Source organism: Notamacropus eugenii, chromosome 1 (genome assembly GCF_028372415.1).
Source record: "Notamacropus eugenii isolate mMacEug1 chromosome 1, mMacEug1.pri_v2, whole genome shotgun sequence".
Taxonomy (NCBI): Eukaryota; Metazoa; Chordata; class Mammalia; order Diprotodontia; family Macropodidae; genus Notamacropus; species Notamacropus eugenii.
The window spans coordinates 348512786-348538688 of NC_092872.1; the positions used below are offsets into that span (position 1 = coordinate 348512786).

The 25903-nt window shown below is 39.2% G+C and overlaps 1 protein-coding gene across 3 annotated transcripts in view; it reads right to left on the bottom strand.

Moving 5' to 3' along the window:
• The window catches only part of ASPG (asparaginase), a 121085-nt gene that overhangs the window by 81954 nt on the left and 13228 nt on the right, over positions 1 to 25903 (bottom strand). For 2 of the 3 annotated variants that reach the window (XM_072630071.1, XM_072630070.1), the window contains exons 2-6: positions 19711 to 19819; positions 12260 to 12371; positions 7644 to 7769; positions 7222 to 7305; positions 5265 to 5391 (exon numbers count right to left, since the gene is read on the bottom strand). In XM_072630071.1, the coding sequence (XP_072486172.1) occupies positions 5265 to 5391; positions 7222 to 7305; positions 7644 to 7769; positions 12260 to 12371; positions 19711 to 19819 (558 nt within the window). Of the gene's footprint in view, positions 1 to 5264; positions 5392 to 7221; positions 7306 to 7643; positions 7770 to 8134; positions 8330 to 12259; positions 12372 to 19710; positions 19820 to 25903 lie in introns of those variants that run through there. The other variant, XM_072630072.1, reaches the window with a different exon arrangement.

Consider the following 25903-nt stretch of genomic DNA (forward strand, 5'->3'; position numbering starts at 1 on the left):
TCAGCACAGTGAAAAGAGTGCTGGACAAACAAGCAGAGGCCAAAATGGAAGTAAGGAGAGGGAAAATTGATAGCTGCCTATCGAAAGTGGGGGGAGAGGACTTCAAGGGACCCTGGGTGCTATGACTTTTTATAAATGCAAACATTTTGAACACCCTCCACAGATTTCAGCACATGGCAGTGGAAATCATCTTTCCAATTTGAACCTGGAAAAAATATTTAGAACTAGTCAGACAGTTCATTAACCCAAGTGAATTACTCTTTTAAAAGGCAAAATTGTCACTGAGTTTGAGTGGGTAGAGAAAGAGTTGCAATTTTCAGACCTTGCCCAATGAACACAGATGTTTTATCCCATGTCTGTTTCAGAGAGCTTCATTTCACTATTGGCTCTGCCAATAACTTGCTCTGTGACTTTGGGAAATAACAATAACCATAGCTCATAGTTATATAAGGCATCTAGGTGGTGTAGTGGATAGAGTGCCAAGCCTGGAATCAGGAGGATCTGAGTTTAAATGTGACCTCAGATACTCATTCAGACACAGCTAGTAGTAAGCTGTGTGACCCTGAGCAAGTCACTTACCCCTGTTTGTCTCAGTTTCCTCATCTGTAAAATGATCTGGAGAAGGAAATGGTAAACCACTCCAGTAGCTTTATCAAGAAAACCCCAAATGGAGTCATGAAGAGTCAGACATGACAAATCAACCAAAAAATAGAAACTATATAGTGCCTACAATGTGCTAAGCACTTTAAAAATATCACCTCTTGATTCTCACAACTACCTTGGGAGGTAGATGGCATCTCTATTTTACAGTTAATGAAACTGAGACAAATAGAGAAGTCACATTACTTCCTAAAGGTAACATAGCTAGCATCAGAGGCTGCATTTGAACTCAGGTCTTCCTGACTCCAGGCCCAGTGATCTGCTCTCCTCTTTCTGGGACTCAGTTTCCCTGACTGTAAAATCAGGAGATATTATAGACTTAGAGGGAATCTTAGAGGTTTTATCTAGTTCAACTGCTTCATCGGACAGATTAAGAAACCCAGAGCAGTTATATAATTTGCTCCAGACAAAGACAGCAGAGGTTGAACTCAGGTCCTTTAATTACAGACTCAGTCCTTTTTCTACATAGTCACATTGCCTCTAAGGGTTGGCCTCAGCAATCTGAGTCCTCGTCCAGCTGTGACAATCTATTACTTTGGCCTCCCATGTAGTCTAGCCAGGGACAAACTGGTCATACCACAGATAGAGAGTAAATATTGACTGAACTGAACTGAAGAGGAACCACACACACAAAGGGTTAACCTTGGTTGTTCAGTCATTTCAGTCATGTCAGACTCTTCATGACCCCATTTGGGGCTTTCTTGGCAAAAATACTGGAGTGGTTTGTCATTTCCTTCTCCAGCCCATTTTACATATGAGGAAACTGAGGTAAATAGGGTTAAGTGACTTGTCCAGAGTCACACAGCTAGTAAGTGTCTGAGGCTGGATTTGGACTCAAAGCTTCCTGACTCCAGGCTTGACATTCTATCCACTGAACCACCTAGCTTCCCTCAAGCTAGGTAATTGAGACTAGATAATTGAGAAGTTACAAAGCTCTTAATAGACTGCTTGGCACATAGTAGGTAATTGATAAATTCTTCCTCCCTTCCCTTCCCTTTTCTCCTCCATGCAACAAAGTCACCTCCCAAGTCTTGTTTGTCATATAAGCCATACAAATCATCAGAGAGTCAAGGGATTTCTCAAACTGGGCTGGCACAGGGAGTAATGCTAAAGATCCTTTGCCAAGTGGGTGGACCATGGGAGGGCGCTGTTCAGGCCACAGTCAGAGGAGGATACGCCCAGACAGCCCAAAAAAGAGGACGCCTTCCTTGACCATAGAAGCACCAGAACAAATCCCACGTCCACAGGTGGGGCTAAGTATGGGTACCAAACCAAAAAATATACTTCTGACTCCAAACCTTGATGACCTGTAAATCTGCATCCCAACAACTCGAGTAATGAATATGGCATTAAAAAAAAGAGCTTGGAATTAAAAGTCAGGAGACCTAGACTTTCTAGTCCTGACTCTGTCCTTGACTCATTAGGTGAATCATCTCCAGGGCTGTTTCTCTGTCTGAAAAACAAGAATAAAGGATCCCTATGGCTGAATTCCAGAACATCAGAGACCCTCTAGTCCAGATTCTTAACCTGGGGCCTGGAAACTTGTTGACAGATGAATAGATAACTATATTTCATAAAATTCTTTTCTTTTATAATCCTATGCATTTTATCTTACGCATTCAAAAACATTGTTCTGAGAAGGGGTCCATGGACTTCACCAGATCGCCAGAGGGATCCAGGACATAAAAAGGGTTAAGTCCCCCTGACCTAGTCAAATCTTCATTTCTCTGATGGGTAAACTAAGACCCAAAGAGGGGAAGGAACTTGTCCAAAGTCCCATAGACTCTCTGGAATCTATGACTCAGGTACAATGAGTGACAATTGTTGGGTTGTACAAAGATGAAGGAAACAAGACAAAGCATTAAGACCAGAGCTCAGTTGAGAGTGGGGGGAAGGGGAAGGCATCGGATGCTGGGACTTTTGTTTTGAATCTGCAATTCATCCCAAGGAATAACTTAGTCCCAGAGTCAGATGCTGTCCTCACTCTTGAGTCCTCCCCTTCCAATGAGGAAATAATCATTTATTAAGCACCTCCTGTGTGCCAGGCATAGGCTACCAACCTCTTCCAAGTTGGGAAAGGGAAGAGAGGAAAGACAGAAAAGGGTAAAGAGAGAAAAGCTGGTAAAGGGCATAAATGAACCTTCTAGAAAATTCAACCCAGCTGTTCTAGAAATTTCTCATAGTCAATTGGTGTCTAAGGCCCAACACAATCTGGCTCCAGCTACATTTTCAACCTTCCTTTTCATTCCCCTTCCCATAGTCTTTGTTCCAAGCAAACTCATTGTTCCCCAACTGCATCCTGCTACCATATACGTGTGCAGGCTACCATATATGTGTCCCTCTACTGAAATACTTCACTTCTTCCAAGGCCAGGGTCATAGGCCACCTCCTCGGAGGAGCCCACCCTGATTCCCCCAGCTGAAAATAATTTCTCCTTTTTTCAAACTTTCCTAGAGGATTTGGGCTTGATCTTTCCTTTGACCCTTGATATATTTTGTTTCATACCTCACCAAAGTGCAAAGAAAGTGTCAATCTACATTAGAGAGGGAGTTTCCTTACCTTCATATTTCCTATAGCAATGAAATCTCAGATCCAGTCTCTCTCTCTCATCCCTCTTCTAGGATGATAGCCACTGGGTCACTGTTAGCAATGATATCCTCACTGGAAGGACCAAACGCTTGACTCAGGGCGGTAACACCTTTCTCAGGTGGGGAAACTGAAGCACAAGCTAGATGAGTATCTTCGCTTGTGTCAAGGGACTTAACAGTAGCACAAGAATCATGACTGCCTAAGCTATGTGTTTTCCAATGGTCCAAATGTCCTGTCACTGAAGATCTTCAAGCAAAGACTGGCTAACTACTTATTGGAGAAGATTGCTTCTCAGCAACAGATTAGGAAGGAAAGAAAATCATTTATTAAGAACCTATTATATACAGGGCACTGTGCACTTTACAAATATTGTCTCATTTGATCTTCACAAAAACCATGAGAGGTAGACGCTGTTATTCCCATTTTATAGTTAAGGAAACTGAGGTAAACAGAAAATAAAGTGACCTGCCCAGAATCATATGCCTAGTAAATGTCTAAGGTCACATTTGACCTCAAATCTTCCTGACCTTAGGCCCAGGGCTCCCAGATTAGACTAAATGACTCAAGGGCCCTTCCAATTCTAATTTTAAAAAATTTCTTCAGTCCAGGAGGCAGAAGGAAGAGGGGCAAGGAGTAGGGGTAGGGGTGGGGGTGGGGATTTGCAGTCAGGCTTCAGTTCTACAAGATAAAATTTCTTAACTATAATATCCCATATTTCTATAGGTCTTTAAGATTAAAGTGCTTTCACATAGTACAATGACTAACTTTGATGGACTTAGCTCTTCTCAGCAAGGCAAGGATCTAAAACACTTTGAAAAGACTCATGATGAAAAATGCCATCTACATCGAGAGAAAAGAACTATGGAATCTGAATGCAGATCGAAGCAGACTATTTTCTCTCTTTTTTTGTTTCTTCTTTCTTGTGGTTTTTCCTTTAATTCTTTAATTCCTTTAATTCTTCTTTACAACATGATTAATGTGATAATATATTTTAATATAAATGTACATGTATAATCTATATCAGTTTGCATGCCATCTTGGGGAAAGGAGAGTGGAGGGAAGGGGAGAATATTTAGAACTCAAAATCTTATAGAAGTAAATGTTGAAAACTAAAAATAAATAAATTTTTAGAAAAAGATTAAAGTGTTTTCTTCCTAATCATCCCGTAAGGCAGGTAGTACAACCCCCACTTTATAATTGGGAAGCTGAGACTCAGGTAGAGTGATTTGCACAGTCACACAGCTGCTAAGACTTAGAGCTGAGATTCAAACCCAGGTCTCATAACTCAGATTTCATAACTCAGATCTAGTGCACATTCCTTTTTACCACCCATCCAGGGATTCCTAAACATCATGTCTGTCCAGAAGAATGGGCTGCCTCAGTTAGCAGCTCCTGTTACTAGATGTTGGATGACCATGGACTGGGGCAGAGTAAAAGAGATTTCTGCCCAAATTACCTCCCTAGTCTAAGGTTCTGAAATTCATTGATTCACCCTAAATAAGCCTCTGAGTCCTCCAAACACAAAAGCAAATGCTCCTAAGCCACATACAAAACTGGATTCAGGCTCTGATGTGATAAATAGCATTTCCTTCTCCTCCACTGTCTTCTCAAGGAATATTCTCAAGGAGGGAGTAACTGCTCCCTCTAGGTCTGAGTCTGGTTATGAGAGAAAATTGGTTAATAGAGGCAGTATGGAGCAAAGGAAAAGATACTGAAAAAGAAGCTAAGAGACCTGGTTTTGATCGTGCTCCCATATTAACACTTACTGTCCGTGCTACTTTAAACAAGTAGTTTCACATATCTGGACCTCTTTCCCGAGGGGAATGAACTACATGACCTCATTTCATGATCATTTCCAGTTCTCAATTCTACAGTCTTGAGGAGACCAAGGCTCTTCCTTCCATTGTCCAAAGGAGCACAGGATGAATGGGGAAGTTATGCAGTTTCTCATCAGTCCTTAGGTATGGGACCTGTGGGCAAGGACACAGCTTTCCCTCTATATTCTACTTTCTCACCTGTGATATCAGCACCAACAGTGGCAAGTGGAGGCAGGTTGGGTGAGCAGAAGGCTGCAAACCTTTGAGAATCCACCTTTGTTACCCGGTTCCCCCGGTATAGCTGGTTTTGAAAGAAGAGGCAGACCTGCCAGAGAAATAGGAGCACAATGCAAACTCAGGAGGTGCAGGGGGAGGGGGACCCAGGGGACCTAAACTCCTGTTGATCATGGGAGAGACAGAGTGTGGGCAAGACAGAGAACATCCTCAATGCCCATCAACTGAGGAGTGATTGACAAATTGTAGTATATGATTGTAATGGAATACTATGGAGCAAGATGCTTTCAGAAAAACCTGGAAAGACTTACATGACCTGATGCGAAGAGAAGTGAGCAGAACCAGGAGAACATTATACACAGTAACAGCCATACTGTGTAATGACCAACTGTGAATGACTTAGCTATTCTTAGCAATACAATGATCTAACACAATGCTGAAGGACTCATGATGAAAAATGTTATCCTCCTCTAGAGAAAGAACTGATAGTGTCTAAATGCAGGTTGAACCATATTTTAACTTTCTTTATTATGATGGTGGAAGTCATTGTCCACGTTTTATTTTACAACATGACCAATATGGAAATATTGGCATGACTGCACATGTGTAATCTATATCAAATTGCTTGCCTTCTCAAGGAAGTGGGAAGGAATGAGGGGAGGGAGAGAATTTGGAACTCAAAATTGTTTTTAAAAAATGTTAAAAAGTTGTCTTTACATATAACTGAGAAAAAAAAACAAAATAAAAATTCAATGTTAAAAAAAGACAGCCCCTCAACAAAAGTATCCTAGATTTTAGAAGTAGAAAAGATCTTGAAATCAGTTTGTCCAACCTCTTCCTTTTATAGTCTTCAGGCCTGAAAAGGATCTTAGAGATAATCTAGCAGTCCAAACTTCTTATTTTACAGAGGAGGAAACTGAGGCCTGGTGAGATTAAGTAACTAATCCTAGGTTACATAGGTACCAAGTCTCAGAGCTGGGACCTGAACCCAGGCCCTCCAATTCCATATCCCACTCTTTCTACGGTACCCCACTGCCCAGTTCTGAGATCAGAGCTGTCTTCAACATCATTGGATTCTGTGAACTGTTTTATTAAAAGACAATGAGAAAGAGTGAAGGGAGGCTCTGGAAAAAGGAACCTGCTGGGAGGAGGATCACTTGCTGCCCACTAAGAGGGTCTGCTTGCCTAAAACAGCAATATATAGTGGAAAGAAGATTGCTTTGTCATCTCCTACTTGGGTAACATTGGACAAGTCATTTCCTTCCCCAGACCTCAGTTTTTCCATCTATAAAACTAAAGATGTTGAGAGGACCTCAGAGTTGTCAAGTATCTTAGTAGAAAACTTTGCAAGAGGAATTTTATTTTTTAAACCCAGGTCCTCTGACTCCAAACCCAAACTAAAGTTTGTTCCATTGTATTTCCCTGTACTTAAAATACTACAAAGAAATGTCAGCTGTTGTCACTTCTATCAATAATAATAATTGCTAGCATTTATATAGTTTTAAAACGTGCAAAGTACTTTGCATGTCATTTCGTTGGACACTCACAATATCCTCATGACATATTATTATTTTATATATGCCATTATATATAATATATAATACAATATATAATAATATATAGCATTATAATTAAATATATTATTATTATCCCCATTTTACAGATGAGGAAGCTGAGGCTGACATAAGTCAAGTGACTTGCCCAAGGTCATGCTATAACAAGAGTCCAAAGCAGGATAAGTCCAACACTCTTATCTGTATCACAACCCAGTTGCTGTAATAATATTTATTCTGATATGTAATCCTATGTATACTTGATGGCTCAGTGACTCAGTTGAGACCAGGCAGGGTAAAGCTTGATATGACTCCTTTCACAAGTGCAAGCAAATTTCCAGCATAATCAAGTGAAAAGAAGTCCATACCTCTGGAATCACATACTGTCCAGCCATGAGCAGGCCACCAAGCAGGTTCTCCCGGCCATCATTCCAAAGAGTGTGGATAGGGACCTAGAAAAGAGAGATGGAGATGGAGTTGAAGAATGGCACCTCTTCACTTCCTCCTCTGTATAACTGGCATTGCCCTTTTCCCACCTCAGTTATCATTCCCTGTGATCACTCCCTGTCACTACCACCCTGAGTCACTCCCTATGGTCACTGTAGAAAGATTGGACAGGAGGCCCAGTGAGTGTCTCTATAGCCTGCTAGAGGCACTAGGATGACACTATCACTGCAGGCAGTGGAAAGAGTAACATTTTACACCAGGTCCAGGCCAGGCAAAGGTGGCTAGAGCAGCCCTTTCCCTCCCTTGCTCCCCTCTGTCCTAAGCAAGGTCTAGGGCTGGTTACCTGAGCACCTGTGAAGATGACAGTTTTCTGAAGGTTCCTTAGAATGAAGGAGAGCATGGAGGAGGCAAAGGCCATGGTGTCTGTGCCGTGGATGATTACAAAGCCAAAATACTGTTCATAGTACCTCTGGTGGGGAAACAAGGGAGGGGAGAAAGATAACCTCAGTCAAAACAACATGGCAAAGCCAACCCTCTACAAATCACCACCCCGTAGTTTTTGTCCACCATAGTCACTGCCTCCCCTTCGCCATGGCTGTTGTCTACGATCACTATCTTGAAGTTGCTTGGTCCCCATGGTCATCTTCCCTGGTGGTAAATCCTCAGGATCACTGATTCTTCAGTCACTCCAAGGACAGCAGAGTCCCACCCTACCCCCAACCACTATCCTGCCTCCAATCTAGCTCCTGAAGCCATCATCCAGGGGAGCAGCCCCTGTGGAGAAGAGATCTGGTAACTTCTGCAGATGATGCAGCCCTTACATACTAGAATTACCATAGACTCAGAAAAGGCAGTTCCCACCACCAAAGTCACTGACATTGCCAAGTGGCTCAACATCAGAAATAGATATGGTTTTATAAGCGGAATGACACAAAAGAAGAATTATTGCCATCTGCTTTGCTGCTGCACCCTAAAGATCATGGAGCCTTTCCATCTGATTTGCAAGTTGTACTTTTCTTTATGTGTTGTCATACCTTATTAGAATGTAACTTCCTTGAGCGATTTGGAACTATGCCCAAAGGGCTATGAAACTGGGCATACCCTTTGACCCAGCAATACCACTATGAGGTCTGTATCCCAAAGAGATCGAAGAAAGGGTAAAGGACTTATTTGTACAAAAAGATTTATAGCAGCTCTTTTTGTGTTGGCAAAGAATTAGAAATTGAGGGGGTGCCCATCTACTGGGGAATGGCTGAACAAGTTGTAGCATATGAACGTAATAGAATACCATTGTGCTATAAGAAATGATGAGCAGGATAGATTCAGAAAAACCTGGAAAGACAATGAACTAATGCAAAGTGAAGTGCGCAGAACCAGGAGGCCCTTGTATACATACATTGTGCGATGACTAACTGTGATAGATATAGCTCCTTTCAGTCATGCAAGGACCTAAAATAACTCCAAAAGACTCATGAAAGTAAATGCCATCCACGTCCAGACAAAGAAATATGGAGTCTGAAGGCAAATCAAAGCATAATATTTGCTCTTTTTTGTAGTTTCTCCCATTTATTCTAATTCTTCTATATAACACGACTAATGTGAAAATATGTTTAATATGAATGTATATGTAGAGCCTATATCCCCCCTCCTTGGGGAGGGGGGAAGGAAGAAAGGTAGAGAAAATTTAAAATCTTTGGAAATGAAAGTTGAGAACTAAAAATAAATTAATAAATTTATTTTAAAAATTCAAGTGACAGCTTCAGAGACTACATGTGATAAGAAAACTCTGACTCTTCCCCAGGAAAAGAAACAGTGAGTCTTCCTAGTCTTGGTTGAAATAAAGCTAGCAGAGGTAGCTGACACAGGGGATGAGAGAGTCAGGATCCAAAAGGATTATCCCCGAGGCACTAGTTAGAATAAAAAGTTTTGCATTTAAATACAAAAAAACCCCAAACAAACAAAACTATAATTATAAGATGAGGAGGCATGGCTAGCTAGCAATTGTCCTGAAAAAGATTAAAGGATTTTACTGGCCTGCAAGCTCAATAATACAGCCATGGGATACAGCAGCTGAAAAAGGCTAGCATGCTCTTGGCCTGCATTAAGAGCAGCATAGGAACAGAGGAATGACAGTCTCTCTGTACTCTGAATCTGGAGCATATTTTGTTCAGTTCTGGGCATCACAGTTTCAGAAAGGCTTTGCTAAGCTGGAGAGCTCTCTGAGGAGGGAAGCCAGGAGTCCAGTCCAGAACTTCAAGTTCATCATATGAGAGTTTGTTGAAGGAACTGAGGATGTTTAGCTTGGAAAGGTTCAGTAAGGGACAGGATAGCTTTAAGTATCTGAAACTATTGGCTTGTGGAGGAGGAACTAGACTTGTTCCATCTGACCCCCCTGAGCAGGACCAGGAATAATGGGTAGAAATCACAAAGAGACAAATCTAGGCTCTGCCAAGAAAAACTTCCTAACAAGATAAAGTTCCAAAAGTAGAACAGAAGTGGAAAGTCCCTCCTCCTTGGAAGTTTTGAAGCAGATGTCAGGCAGCTTATAGATGGGATTCCTTTCATGTATGAGCTGCTCTAGATGGCCACTGAAATATTTTCCAACTCTCAAATTCCATGATTTGGAGAAAGAAGGGGAGATCTGTGCAGGGTGCCAGGAATAGCAAAGGAAAGACAAGAGATGACATTCTAGGGTAGGATATTAATTGGCCATGAATGGACTTAACTGGAGGGGAAGAGATGGCCAGAATAGATCAGCCTGAGAGCTCTGTTCTGGCTGCTGAGGCCTCAACGTCTAATAATATTTCCTCAAAATCTATTTATTCATAGAGTTTTGCCTGCTGGGAGCCCCTAAGGTGTAGCCAGCCAGGAGAGATCAGCGAGCGACTGGCAAAGAGGTTAGTGGCAAAAGCACAGTAAGTAGCAAGACAAGGGCAAGGGGTGCCCTCTTGTGGCTGACTGCCACACTGAATGAAGTACATGAAAGCCCGCAGTTTGTTTAGATATTTTCCCAGACAGGAGGAGAAAATTTGTAGCTCCCAGAATTTTAGGAGTTGGAAATGGCCACAAAGGTCATCAAATTCAACCCAGAACTAGCAAAGAATCCCTCCTACCACATCGCTGACCAACGGCCATCCAACTTCCTCATAATCTCCCACAACCTACTTCCCAACACAGCCCATTAATTATGAACTGACCCTAACCGCAAGTCTTTCCCAACATCAAGTCAAAAACTTGTCTCCTTGTATACTTTTCTCCCATTACTCCTTGTCTGGTCCTCTGAAACCAAGAAACACAAGTCTAAAGTATCTTACGCCTGGATAAAATACTTGAAGGCTACAATAATATCTGAGATTCCATATTTCTCTTTGTCAACCAAAACTTTCCCATTTCCTTCCACCAATCCTGCCTTCCCTGGCACGGTCTCCCATTCTTCCCCATCGTGGCCACAGGATTACAGGATTTCCAGCTGCAAGAGACTGCAAAGATCATCTCATCCAATCACAGAAAGACAGAGCTGAATGGACCCTCGGAGACCAACCAGTCCAACACTCTTATTTTATCGATGTGGAAACTGAGTCCCAGAGAGGAGCACACAGGCAGTAGTAAAAATAGCAGAACCTGGATTTGAACCTAGGTCCATCAACTACACATTCATGTCCAAAATAAAAATTCCTTCCTCTGCCAAGGGATATAAATGACCTGAATTCTGTTCAGAAACCTGGGTACGGGCTCAGTGTAAACAACTAGCACAGAAAGAAGTCACTTCCCACAGTAACTTCTCCAACACAAACCAAACAAAGTTTGTACCTAGGAACTTGCATAGATGCTAAGATCAACAAGTATCTGTAGAATGGATGGACCTTACAAAGGACTTTGCATCAACTGTCTCATTTGATCAAAGACTATTTTCCCCATTTTACAGATGGAGAAACCAAGGAAAAGACTTACTTGAGGTCACACAGCTAATTAGTGACTGAATCAAGATTTAAATCCAGGTCTTCTATTTTCAAATCCTGAGCTCTTTCTTCTATGCCATACCACCTAACCCCTGAGGTGACTTCATGGTTAGAACATAGTTGCAATGGAGATGCAAAGCCAGGACTGCTGGTTAGTCACTTTTCACTGACTCCTGCTCGGTTTAATCCCAGTCTTGGCAACCTATGTCATAAATGTGTGTGCTTGCTCACAGGAGGGATCACATGAGGATACCTGGATGGCTAGGGAAAGCCCATGTTCTACTGATGGGAAAAAAATTTTTCTTTCTCCTGAATTTTATTCTCATTTCTACCACTGTCAATGTGTAACCCATTAACTAGTCATTTCTTCTTTGTGCTTCAGTTTTCTTATCTTTAAATTAATCCCTGTTTTGTCAACCTCTCAGGGCTTTGTGAAGGACTATTTAAAAAGTGTTCAATATTTGTAAGTGATTGTACCTGTTACTATGATGAATAGATAGAAGTTGACCCAGAAGGAAATCTCTAGTGGAATATCCCAGGGATCTGTCCTTGGTCCTGTGCTATGCAATATTTTTATCAACAATTTGGACAAAGTCATAAATGGTATATTAATCAATTCGTGCACTTGGGTTCAAGAAACTAATGTGAAAATTATCTAGAGGTTTTCATGGATTTAATGAGTCAGCAATATAATGTGTAGAGGAATAGACTAATGTGAACATAGGCATGGACTAGAAACACAGTGTGTCCAGAACAAAGGCGGTAAAAGTCCCACGGAAGGAGAGGACAGTAAAAGGAACAATCTTGTGACATCAGACAAATATAGGAGTTAGAGTTGGAAATAACCTGACATATAGTCTTCCTCCTTCATTTTACAGGTGAAGAAACTGGGGCCCAGTGGGAAAGAATAACTTGCTTAAGCTGCAAATATCAGAGTTGGGATTTGAATCCATCACCTTCTGGTTCCAAATCCACGAGTTTTTCCATTAAGCCATTTTACCTCAATGTCCTTTGCAATTGTAATCCACTCGTTTATTGTCATGTCACTGGAGTCAAAAAGTGGGTCATATTCCAGGATCGTATATAGAATCCGTTGGTTTTGGTTGGTGAGGCTATAGGAAGGAAAGTAAAAGTCAACTCCTGAAGAGACTTGTGGGATTAATTCTACCTCCCTCTTGTGCTTTTATTATCTTCTCTCCCCATATCTGTGCAGTTAGTATTTGCACTATAGTTACTAGTAAACTAGATTACTAGTTACTATAGATTAACCTATATATTTTTTAAGTTTTATTTAGTTTTTTTAGTTTTATTCAGTTTTGTTGATGTCTTGTTTTTTACACTACAATCATTTGCTAATATAACAACACACACACACACACACACACACACACACACACAATATAAAAAAAAACAAAACCAACCCAGTGACCACATCCAACAAACACAAAGATTCATGTTTAATCTCTGGAGATTCACTCCCTTTCCAACTCCCGGTTTGTTTCTCCGTCTATAAGGGGGTTAGACTAAGGAGGTCTCTATGATTTTTCACCACTCTAACATTTGAACTACAAGCATTTGACCTCCAAGAGGAATCCTGACATAGGGGAGAAGCTCAGGATTTGCAATCTAGGAGACCCAGGACTAGGTCCTCTCGCCGAGTGTCTATGCAACTTTGGTCAAGTCTCTTCCCTTCTCCTGACCTCAGTTTCCTGATCTCTTAAATGAGAAGGTTAAGCTAGGTAATTTTTAGAAGGTAGGTAGGTCTCATCCATCTTTAAATCTATGATCCTTTATGTTCTAGAGCTAGAAAAAAACTTAGAGATCATGGTAGAGTGGGAAAAGCAGCCAGGTGACACAGTGTATTCACATAGATAGAGTCATGGACCTGGAGTCAGGAAGACCTAAATTCAAATCATGCCTCAGACATGACCTGTGTGACCCTGGGCAGGTCACTTAGCCTCTGTCTGCCTGAGTTTTTCATCTATAAAATGGGGATAATAACAATAGAAATTGTTGTAATAACCTCCAGAGATTGTTGTGAGGATAAAGTGAGATAATATTCTTAAAGTGCTTTGTAAAACTTAAAGTGCAATGTTAATGCTAGCCATCATTATTTAAAGGAGCTATTCTGGACTCTATTTATGACACTACCTATGTGACCTTGGGCAAGTCTTTTTATAACAGCTTGGGTCCCAGTTTCCTCCTTTGTAGAAACAGGGTGAGAGAGAGTTGGAATGAATGACTTCTGAAAGCTCTTCCACCTATAGATCATAAATGTAGTCCAATTCCATCATCTCACAGATAAGGAAACCAAGGCCCATAGGCATTAGCTGATTTGCCCAAGGTTATATATGGAATCAATGGAGGGAATGAGATTTGAAGTCAGGTCCTCTGACTTCAAAGCAGGTTCTCTTAACATGGGACTATGTCATTTTCTTAAAAGCAGCAGCATAAGAGTCTTCTAGCAGGGACTCAGACAGATAGCGAGAAAGGGAAGGAGCTTTGTCTTTGATTGTCACTTCTCAGAGTCACCTTCCCAATAACCTTCTTCTGCTAAGGGAGGAGGAGGGAAGGCATACAATTAGCCAGAAGTTTATTAGTGAGGGAGGATGTCTTGGCAAAATGCTCTCTCCTCCTCATGGGAAACTAGCACAGGCCAGGTCAGAAACAGTCCTCAGGGTTTAGAAACAGCTATATACTTCCAGGAAGGTCAGAAGAACCCTCAGGGGCCAGGTGGCTTTGAAAAAAGGAAAAAAAATTAAAAGAAAAGATGTGCTGCTGAACTAGGAGTGTGTGTGTGTGTGTGTGTGTGTGTGTGTGTGTGTGTGTGTTTAAACCAATGTTGAGTCAAAATGGCAAAGCTAGAAGGAGATAGGAGAGAAGGTCAGGGGGCAGTAATCATTTTTATTCAGTGATTTCAGTAGTATCCAACTTTTTATAACCCAATTGGGGGGGGGGGGGCAGTGCAGGGGAGTTGACATAGATACTGGAACTGTTTTTCATTTCCTTCTCCAGTTCATTTTACAGATTAAGAAAGTGAGGCAGATAAGGATAAATGACTTTCCAGGGTCATCCAAGCTAGCAAATATCTAAGGTCAAATTTGAATTCAGGTTCCAGGCCTGACACTCTATCTACTGTGTCACCTAGCTGCCTCCCAATAATAATTAGAAAGAGTATAGAAACAAAGAAGTACCAAGAATCACAAAATTTTAGAGCTGGAAGGGACCTCAGCAGCCATCTATTACAACCCACACCCAAAAGGAATCCCACTATACTCACACATCCAGCCTCTTTTGGAAGCCCTCCAGTGATGGGGAACTCACTGCCTCCCAAGGCAGCTCCTTCCATTTAAAGAGAACTGTATGTAAACGGTCTGGGGTTTTTTGTCTGACATAAAGGCCAGAAAGAACAAGCTGTATTCCCTCTTTCATATGACCTTCTCTCCTTCAGGCCTCCCTTAAACTTCTCTGCTGAGATTTCCATATTAAGGTCATTTATCTTATCTCTTCCTTTTCCTCTCACTTCTCTTTCTTCCCGTTCTTTTTTCTCACATTAACATCACACACACACACACACACACACACACACACACACACACACACACACACACACACACACACACACAACCATACACAACATTTCCTCCTTTATTTCAGTTTCTGATGCAAATGTGACTTTTCTCTTCACCGGACCAACCCCTCTATGTGCAACCTTGATCCCATCCCTTCCCATCTTCTCCAGCAAATTGCCCCCCTACTTAGTATTTTCCCTTTCTCTTCAATTTCTCCCTTTTTACCAGCTCCTTCCCTGCTGCCTGCAAACACTCAGGTCTTCTGATCCTAAAAAATCTTCACCAGATCTTACCATTTCATCAACTATCACCTTGTGTTTCTCTTCCCTTTCTCAGCCAAATTTCCTTGAAAATCTAATCTATATTTGATGACAACACTTCCTCTTCCCTCACTCTTTTCTTAACTACTCTCTGACTTCTGAACCTCATCAATCAAATGAAACCGCTCTCTCCAAATTATCAAAGAACTCTTTTTTTAAGTTAGTTTATTTTTAGTTTTCAACTTTCACTTCCATAAGTTTTAAATTTTCTCCCCCTCTCGTTCTCCCTCCCCAAGATAGCATGCAATCTGATATAGGCTCTACATATACATTTCTATTTTCGTATTAGTCCTCTTGTATAAAAGAATTATAACAAATGGGAGAAACCATGAGAAAGAAAGGAAAAAAGAAAACAGTCTGCTTCACTTTGCATTCAGACTCCATAGCTCTGTCTCTGGACATGGATGGTATTTTCCATCATGGGTCTCAAGGAACTCTTAATAACTGAATGAACTAAATAACTTAGTGAACTAAAGATCTAAGAGATTCAGCCTCCAACAGCCAAGCTCCACCCATACACCTTTCCCCAGAAGCTGTAGACCACCATGGGAAGCCCAATGGCTACTTCTTGCTCTTTCTCTACCCTTGCCAGCCCAGGTCCACCTTATATTTATCCTCTTCTAAAACTTGAGCACAAACATACACTCTGCTTGCACCACCTCAACCTCCCCAAGTGGAGTGCTCAAGTGACCAAGGCCCAACTTCCTTGAACTTCACACCAAAACAGCCTTGGAGAGGGTCAGAAATTTATCCCAAACTTCAGGTTAAGATGACAACATAAATTTCAGCCTTCTCACACATACATACGCTCCAGCCAAACCAAAACAATAATAAAAATTAGTTCCAGAACTGCACCAGAGGAGAACCAGAAACCAGCCAGAACTCAGGAGAAGTTTCATACAATGGGGCACCCAGTAAATGAACCGAAAGCTTAAATGAGGAGACCATCATCAGGAAAATAAGACTATCAGAAGAAATGCCAAACCCAATAAAGAAATATCAAGGATTAGGAGAAACACAAGAGGTAACGCCATATTAAAGGAGTAATTCCACAAATACAAGTAGAGCCTCAGAGAAACAATGGCTTGGCCACAAAGACAATATGAATGACTGGGAAAAAATTAAGCAAGAAATGATAAGTGGAACTAAGATTAAAATGTGACCTATGGAGGAGAAAATTGGAAGGCGAATAACAGCCTAGAATACAATAAATAATATAAAAGTAAAGGACTCCCTGAAAGTAACAGTCAGAACTCAATGACTTCAGGAGACAAGAAATATCAGAAAAAATCAAAAGATGGGAAAAAACAAAAGAATATATAAAGCATCATTCATAGATCCAAATCAGTAGAGATAGAAAACAGATGGAGAACAGTGAAATTAAGAATCATCAGATTCCCTGAAAACCTTGACTAAACAAAAAACTAAAGATACTATTCTTCGAGAAGTCAACAAATGAAAAATGTCCAGATCTACCAGAATCAGAGGTCAAAGTGAAATCAGTAATAATACACCAATCACACCACAGGAAAGAAACCTTGAACTGAAAACACATAGAAATGAAATAGTCAAATTCTAGGACTTCAAAGTAAAAGAAAAACTATTGTAAACAGAAAGAAAGAATTCAAGTACCAAGGAACTAGTCAGAATCAAGCAAGATTATGTAACTACTGTAAAGATGAAAAAAAAAAAACTTGGATATTCTATTCCAAAAGGAAAAAGCATAACTTACAAACAAGAATAACTTACTCAGAGAGTCCTAAAAGAGGGGAAGAAGTGGGAATGGACTTTTAATAAAGGACTCTGAAACATTCCTGATAAAAACAGATGTGAGCTGAGGAGAAATTTTAAAATGTAAACACAGGTAAAAAGACTAGAAAGTTCATTACAGCTGAGCAACTAGGAGAGGCTAAATAATTTTGAAAGTGCTTATCTTCTAATAGGAAAAGAGATAAGTGATAAGCGTCCCTTCAGAGTTCCATTATCTTTTGGGGTCACAGAAGATCTAACTAACACAGTAACTGGATGTGGGTTTTGTTGTTTTTAAGAGAGGAGAAAAAAGGAGGGGAATAGGAATATACTAGAAGAGAAATACGGAAGAAGGGAAGGGAAAAGGTTATTTTGCATAATGAGTACAAGAGAAAAGAATGCAGACATGGAAGAAGTCACGACAGGCATAGAGGGGAGAAGAATGGATTAGAAAGTATAATTCAACAATACATTGTTTACAACAAACATATAAAACAAAAATATTGACACAGAATTAAAATAAAGATAAACTAGAATGTATTGTGCTTCAGGTCAATTTAGAAAATAAGAGTATTAAGCATGATCTCACAAGAGTAAACAAATGCTTAAAAGAGATAAGCAGGAAAACTATATTATGCTTAAAGGTACCACAGATAATGAAATAATATCAATAATATATATATATACCAGCTGACATAGCATCTAAGTACTTAAAGAAAAAGTTAAGTTGTAAGGAGAAGTAAACAGAAAAAAATAATGTAAATAAATGATAATTTCCTTTATAGAACTAGACAATCTAAACATATATATGCATATATATGAATAGGAATTTAAGAATTTGAACATAATTTTAGAAAAGAAAATAAGATAAATCTCTGAAGATTAATGAATTGGAATAGAAATGACTACATATATTTGTCAGCTGCACATAGTGTTTTTATATCAAATTGGCTAGGTATTATAGCACTAAAAATTTCATAAATAATTCTAGAAAAGCAAAAATAAAATAAATTTTATTTATTTTATAAATAAAAATAAAAAATAAATAAAAATTACAGTCAGAAAAGAGAATCTTAAGAAAGCATTCAAACTTAAAACAGAGTAAATAACTTAATATTAAGGAACTTATGGATCAAAAAACAAACCATAGAAACACTAAATAATTTCATAAAAGTAAATATCAAAAATGAGACAACATGAAATTTTGGGGATGCAGTTAAATCAGCTCTTATGGGAATATTTATGTCTAAACACCTTCATCCACAAAAGAGAGAAGTTAGGGTACGTGCAACTAAAAAAACGGAGAAGCAATAAATCAACTCAACACAAGAATCAAAAAGAATCTGAAAATCAAAAAAATAAACAAAATTGAAAACAAAAAACCCATTGAATGAGTAAGTAGGAGCTAGTTTTTAAATAAAATTGATAAACTATTAGCTGATCTGATCCAAAATAAGAGGAAAACTAAATTGTCAATATAAAAAAATTAAAGAAAACTCTCAACAAATAAAGCAGAAATAAACAAAATTAGAAATTATTCTGCTCAATTGTATGCTAACAAAACTAATAAATGAAATAGATGTTTATGCACAAAAATATAAAATATCCAACTTAACAAAACAAGAAATCGAAATTTAAACAACCCAATCTCAGAGAAAGAAATAATATAAGCCATACACTCTAGTCTGCTGCAAAAAAAGTCACAAACTAGATAAATTTACAAGTGAATTCTATCAAACATCTAAAGAATAATTAATTTTAATATTACATAGGGTATAAGAAAAGGAAAAGAAGGAGTCCTACTAAATCCTTCTGTGAGACAAATATGGTCCTAATACCTAAGCCAGGGAGATAAAGAGAAAGAAAACCATAAAACAATATCTCCTCAATGTAGAAATAATGAATAACATATTGTCAAAAAAGCTACAGTAGCAAATTAAAAATTATATATTATGGTTAGGTTGACTTAATCAGGAATGCAGAGTTAATCCAAACTAGGAAAACTAAAAATATAATAGACAATATCAATAAGCAAAGCAATTTAAAATCCCATTATTATATTAATAGATACCAAAAAGCATTTAACATTTAACAAAATATAACTCTCCTTTATATTTTTTTTTAAAAAAACACATAAAGTATAAGAATAAATGGGCCTTTCTTTAATCTGGTAAATAGATCTATCTAAAAACAAGAATATATAAGGATGAACTGGGAAAATACTAGAGACCTTTCCAGTAATATCAGGGGCAAAGCAAAGATGTCCATTATCATTATATCTGTATTTTATTTTTTTATATTCTAGAAGTTCTAATCATAGCAATAATTTGGGGAGAGGGAAAAAGGAAATAAGCAGAGACAAAATAGAAAAAAAAATAAAATTTTGCAGATAATATAATGGCTAGTCATGTAATCTGATAAATCATTTTACCTCTCTAGGACTGTTCATCCAACAGAAAAAAGAGGATGATGAACCTTGCCTACTTCCTAGGATCTTTGTAAAGATGACATGAAATAATAAAGATAAAAAGCTTTGGAAAAAAAGTGGAAAATGATGTATGGATATGACAGAGGAGGAGGAGAAAATGGAGGAAGGAGAAAAGTGAATGGATTAAGAGAGGAAATAGGAGAAAAAAAGAATTAAGAGGAGAGCTGAAAGCTCCTATTCTCTATCTCCCTTTTTGCCCTCTCTCCCACACTCAGATGGGGACCTAGCCTGTATTCAAGGCTTCCATGGGTTTTCCCTCATTCTTCCCTCCTCCCCAGCCCAAATCATGTCCTGTGCCCAGACACAGCCCTTTAATACTCACGGAAGGGCCAGAGTGTCTGCTGGTAGCTGGTGTTCTCGAGAGTACTCCTCATCATTAAACATGGGTAGCTTCCTCAAGGTACTTAACAAGTTGTTTCCAGGAACCAGTACTAGAAGCAGAAGCAAAGAAGTGGTTGGTCTTCAGGGTGACTTGACTCTAAACATCCTACTCCCAACATATGACAGGTCAGAAACCCATATCATCATAAATTAATTCCATGGAAAGTGATTCTACCAAAGGAGTGAGGTTAAGTGGAAGAACTCTGGACCAAGAGTTCAGACCTGACTTCTATTTTAGGCTCTGCCTTTAATTTTATGAGGTTACCTTGGGCAAATAACTCATTTCTCTTTTAGTCACAGGTTACTCATCTATAAAATGGAAAGGCTATTGTGAGAAGAAGTTTTATAATAATACAGTGGTTATTCCAGTGGTCATAAGGGCATAACAACAACAACATTTGTATAAAACCTTAAGGTTTACAAAATGCTTTTCTCACAAAAGTTTTGTATTATTATAATCTCCTATTTTATAGATGAGAAAACTTGAGGTCACAAAGCTAATGAGTATCAGCTCTAACTAAAGAAAATAGCAATGGACTAAGAGTTGAAAGTCCTGGGATTGAGTCCTGACTCAACCTTCCTTAGTGTATGACCTTGAGCATAACACTGCCCCTCTTTGGGCCTCAGTTTCCCCATATGTCAAACTGGAATAATAATCCCTCCTTCCCTTCCATTCTGTCCCCAGGATCCAAGGAGAAAACACATGGAAAACTGTTTTGTGAGGCTCTCTCTTTCTCTGTTTTATATATATATAAACACATAAATACACATATGTACACATATATTACATATATATGTACATATATGTGTTAATCACTATTATTATTGTTGTTCAGTCATGTCTGAATCTTCATGATCCCACTTGGGGTTTCTTGGCAAAGATCCTCAAGTTGTTCGTCATTTCCTCCTCCAGCTTTTTTTCCAGATGAGGAAACTGAGGCAAAGAGGGTTAAGGGAATGTGCAGAGTCACCCAGTTAGTCAGCATCTGAGGCCACATTTGAACCCAGGTCTTCCTGACTCCAGGCCCAGTGTTCTATCCACTGCACCACCTAGCTATCCACTATTATCAATAAACACTTACAGAGCATCTATAGAGCCCTGTGGTTGGTCCTCCGAGGAAAATAATAATGAAAAAATGCTCCTCTATCCCTAACCCCCACCACTCCCATCCCCACCAAGGAACCTACAGTTTAGATTATGGTAGTCACACAAAACAACTTAAAAATAAACACAAGATCAAGTAGTAGGTTTATAAATCTATTCATTCACTAATCAAGCATTTATTAAGCTCCTACTGTATGTGGATATGATATTTAGTTTTAGAAAGAGAGACAAAGTTTAAATAAAACACAGCATCTGCCCTAATGGAATTTACAGTCAACATGAGCAAGGAACACTGATCAATAAGTCCACAAACAGGGGTGAAAAAAAATTTACTTCTGCTATTTAATAATCCGTGTGACTTTAGTCAAACCATTTAATCTCTTAGGAGCCTCAGTTTCCTTATCTATAAAATAAGAGGATTGAATTAGATTATGTCTAATGTTCTTTTTGTCCTTTTTTATTTGCTGAATAATCTCTACCACTTTAATTGAGCTGTACTAATAGTACTGTTATCTCCCCCTTTAACCAAGTATCATTTAGAAAAGCAAAAGATTTCTGTAAAGAAAAAGTATATCCACAAAAACAGTAAAAAACCTAAACTGCACAACTTGCAATAGGTTCTGGAGCAGAGAGGTGGCATCACGGTCAGATCCATGTGGATTATTCTGGTGTTTTATGAAGGGTTGAGGGGAGGCAAGGAGACCTTTTAGGAGACTTTTACAATAATTAGAAAGATGGTGGTGATTACCTATGGGTAGTGACAGAAGAAAGAGGAGAGGGAAGGATGCAGTATGTCTAAGAGAGTAATTACTAGACCTCGCTGACCAAGCAAAATAAGAAACTAAGGAGAATGGGGAAATGAGGAAAAAAGAACAAAAATAACCACCAGAGAATAAAAGCCTAAGATAAGTGAGGATGTGGTAAGTATCTTCAATGAATTCAAGTCACCAAGTGCAGGCAAACCATAATAGCTAGTTTTGGGGAGGCAGGTTGCTGTTCAATATATGGAAAATGAATCAGAGCTCATCAAAAGGAAGAATGAACTTCATTGTCACTCAGGATCATAGATTTAGAGCTAGACAAATAAATAGGTTTAGAGCTGTCTAATCTAATCCCTTCATTTTACAGACCCAAAGAATTTCAATGACTTACCTAAGGTCACACAGGTAGCAGCAAAGTCAGTATTTGAATCTAGACCCTCAGGCTCTAAATCTAGCACTCTTAGATGACCATTTGTTGGGCATGTTGTGGATAGGATGCTTAAGCTTAGAAACAGGAGACTGAGGTTTGAGTCCTGACCTGTCTTAGACTCACACTCACTCTCCCCTCTCTGAAACTCGGTTTCTTTCTCTAAAATAGGAATTGTGGAGAGGAAAGCACGTTGTAAACCTTAAAGTGTCATAGAAATGTGAGCTATTGTTGCGATGCTATCTTTACGATGACAACAACAGATGACCTCTGAGGTGCCTTACACTCTAATTCTTGGAAGTGATGCTTGTTTATAGTAGAAAAGAAATGAAACAAGAGGGAACATTAACACATTCAGGCAGTGGTGTGTAGTATGTGGTGTGTGAACCGAGCCATACATAGGAAGACTTAGGTTCAAGCTTCGCCTCTGATACAAAATGGTTATGACCCTACACCAGTCACTTAACTCTCAGTGGCCCAGGTAACTCTAAACCATACACTGGAAAGCAGGTTTTACATTGGGATTTCTCTATACCAGTGAAATCACAATCACAAGGTGGCAGCAGAGAGCAGGACCAGCTGAACCAAGAACTAAGAGACAGCCTTGTACAACTAACTCCCCTTCTCCTTCCCTTTGCTTCTGGGGCCATGGAAACTGGGTTAAAATCCAAAGGATTGTTCCCTTTATCCCTCAAACCACCTGTCATGTTAGGTAGCTAGGTGCTACATTGACTGGACAGCTGGATCCACAGTAAGGAAGATCTGAATTTAAATCTGGTCTCAGACACTAATTGAATGACCTTGGAGGAGTCACTTAACTTCAGTCTCAGCTTCAGTGCCCTCAACTGTAAAATGGGGATAATAATAGCATCTATTTCCCAGGGTTGTTATGTCAAATAAGAGTATTTGTAAGGAACTCCCCAAGCCTTAAAATGCTATATAAATGCTACCTGTCATTTTCTCTCCTAATTCTTATCTCTTTGCTCCTCCAGCTAGAGCTATCTCTGGTAGTGTCACCTTGGGTTATAAAAGGTTAAAACTCAGAATTTTAAATCCTTCCCTTTTGTCCTCTCACTCAATTCCCAATCTCACTACTAGAATTCAAGTAAGATTTGGCACAGATGCCTAAGGCCACTGGGATTCTAATCCATTGACACACAAGAACTGAGAAAATACTTAATGTGGTTTCCAGAAATGAAGGTTTTAGAAGCACCTGTGGGGCTGGTAGGATGGAGGGAGTCAAGAGCAGGTGGTGGGTGTCCCTTCTATTCGGTGAGGTACCGAACAAGGAGGCATAGAGGGAAGGAAAGTTAATGTAAGGCAGCTCAGCACCTCCCCATCCCGTTGCATCGTGGATAGCTCTAGGATTCTGCCCATAGCTCTAAGCTCAGGCTTGATCTCCTCCAAAGCTTAGAAAGCGGCTATGCCAGGTGCCATTCAGTTCAACTCATGATGAGAGCTCAGCAAGCTGGCATGCAGCTCTGTCTCCATACAACCACTCTCCACCTGTTTGTCCCATTTTTTTTTTCCTTTCTCTACTTCTCAGTCTCACATTTGCTTGGCTTTCTTTTTCCTCACTGCCAACCAGGCCCCCTTTAAAGGTCAGGGTCAACATCACACCTGTCAGATTGGCTAATATGACAAAACAGGAAAATGATAAATGTTGGAGAAGAAGTGGTAAATTGGAACTCTAATGCATTGTTGGTAGAGCTATGAGCTGATCCAACCATTCTGGAGAGCAATTTGGAACTATGCCCAAAGAGCTATAAAATTGTGTATACCCTTTGACCCAGCAATACTGCTTCTAGGTCTCTATCTCCAAAAGATCATAAAAATGGGAAAAGGACCCAATGTACAACAATATTTATAGAAGTTCTTTTTGTGATGGCAAAGAATTAGAAATTGAGGAGATGTCCATCAATTGGGGGATGGTTGAATAAGTTGTGGTATATGAATGTAATGGAATATTTTTTTCTATAAGAAATGATGAGCAGGTGGATTTCAGGAAAACATGGAAAGACTTATAAGAACTGATGCAGACTGAAATGAGCAGAACCAGGAGAATATTGTACACAGTAACAGCCACAGGGTGCGAGGACTGACCTTGACAGACTTAGGTCTTCTCAGTAATGCAAGGATCTAAGACAACTCCAAAAGACTCACAATGGAAAATGCTACCTACATCCAGAGAAAGAACTCTGGAGTCTGAATGCAGATGGAAGAGTACTATTTGCTCTCCTTTTCTTTTGTTGTTTTGTTTTGTTTCTTCTTTCTCATGGTTCCTCCCATTGATTCCAATTCTTCTTTACATCATGACTAATGTGATAATATGTTTAATATGAATGTATAAGTAGAGCCTATATCAGATTGCATACCACCTTGGGGAGAGGGGAGAAGAGGGTGATGGAAAAAATTCAAAACTCAAAATCCTATGGAAGCGAATGGCGAAAACTAAAAATTAATTAATTAATTATTAATAAAGAAATAAAGGTCAGGGTGAAACAAAAGCTTTCTTAGTAGTTTGCCTTCTGGTCAAATCCAAAACCCCTAGAAGTTTGGGGAACTCTAAAAAAGGAGTTTGCCCGCACCAAAGCAGCTCTGCCCCTTTCTCTGCTCTCTCCTTGTCTAAGTCCTTCCTGAAGAGTTGCAAAAATGTGTTTTATAACAGCTACAGATCACCAAAATGCTAAGCCAAAACCATGTTATCAGAGACAGAAGAAAGAGTGCAAAGCTGAGGTCCACTATTGAATCGCTGACAAGGAGGAGCCAGTGATAGGCTCAGAGCCCCAAATCCAGGTAGGCTATGCATGATTTCTAGGATCACACAAAAACTCATATTTATAAATACATACAAAAAGGGAACTCCCTTTTTTTATGAATAGTGTGTTTTTAAATTCTGACTATATATCTTGTGAGCACAGTTAGAATGTGAGCTCTTCCTTAACGAGGGGGACTGGTTCTTTTTTTTTGACTTTGCATTTCCAGAAATCAATTATCTACATATGGATTATTTTGGCCTCAGAAAAAAATTTTCTCATGGAAACCATGTGACATGAAATGCTTAGATTCCCATGTGAGTCTTCATAAAATCAGAGACTTTCCACATTAGAAGGGAAATCAGAGATTCCAAGTAAGAATATCTTTTATTATACCTCCCAATAAATGGTCATTCAACCTCCCATGGCAGAGAACTCACTATTTCCTGAATTCAGTTGGGAATCAACCAATAAGCATTCATTAATCGCCTACTGTGTGTCAGGCTTTGTGTGTCAAACACCAGGGATACAAAGAAAAAATTAAAAGAACCTTTGGCCCCCAATGATAACTTTTTTTAAAAAAATAAGTTTTTATTGATATTTTCTGTTTCTTACATCATCATAATTATCCCAAGCATCTCTGTTCCTTCTCCCTCCCAGAGAGCATCCTATATAACAGAATTTTCTAGAAAGAAAATGGAAATTTTCTTTTTAGAGAGAAAATGGCAAAAATGAACACAACTGATTGATAGATAGAAAAAAGTCCAAAAACATGTACAGTGTGTAACTCCTATGGACCTTCCACCTCCACAAACCTCAAAGAAGGGCGTCTTCTCTTTTCTCTTCATTTGAGTCTTTCTTGATCTTTATAATTTTATTTCATCTACTTTTGATTTTTTGGTGTGTGGTTGTTCTTTTCATTTACATTATTGTAGTTAAATATAGTTTTATGTATGTATGTATATATACATACATATACATATACGTGTACTCACTCAACATCAGTTCGTATACCACAATTTGTTTACTCATTTCCCAAATGACGGGCATCTTCTTTATTTCCAATTCTCAGCTATCATAAAAAG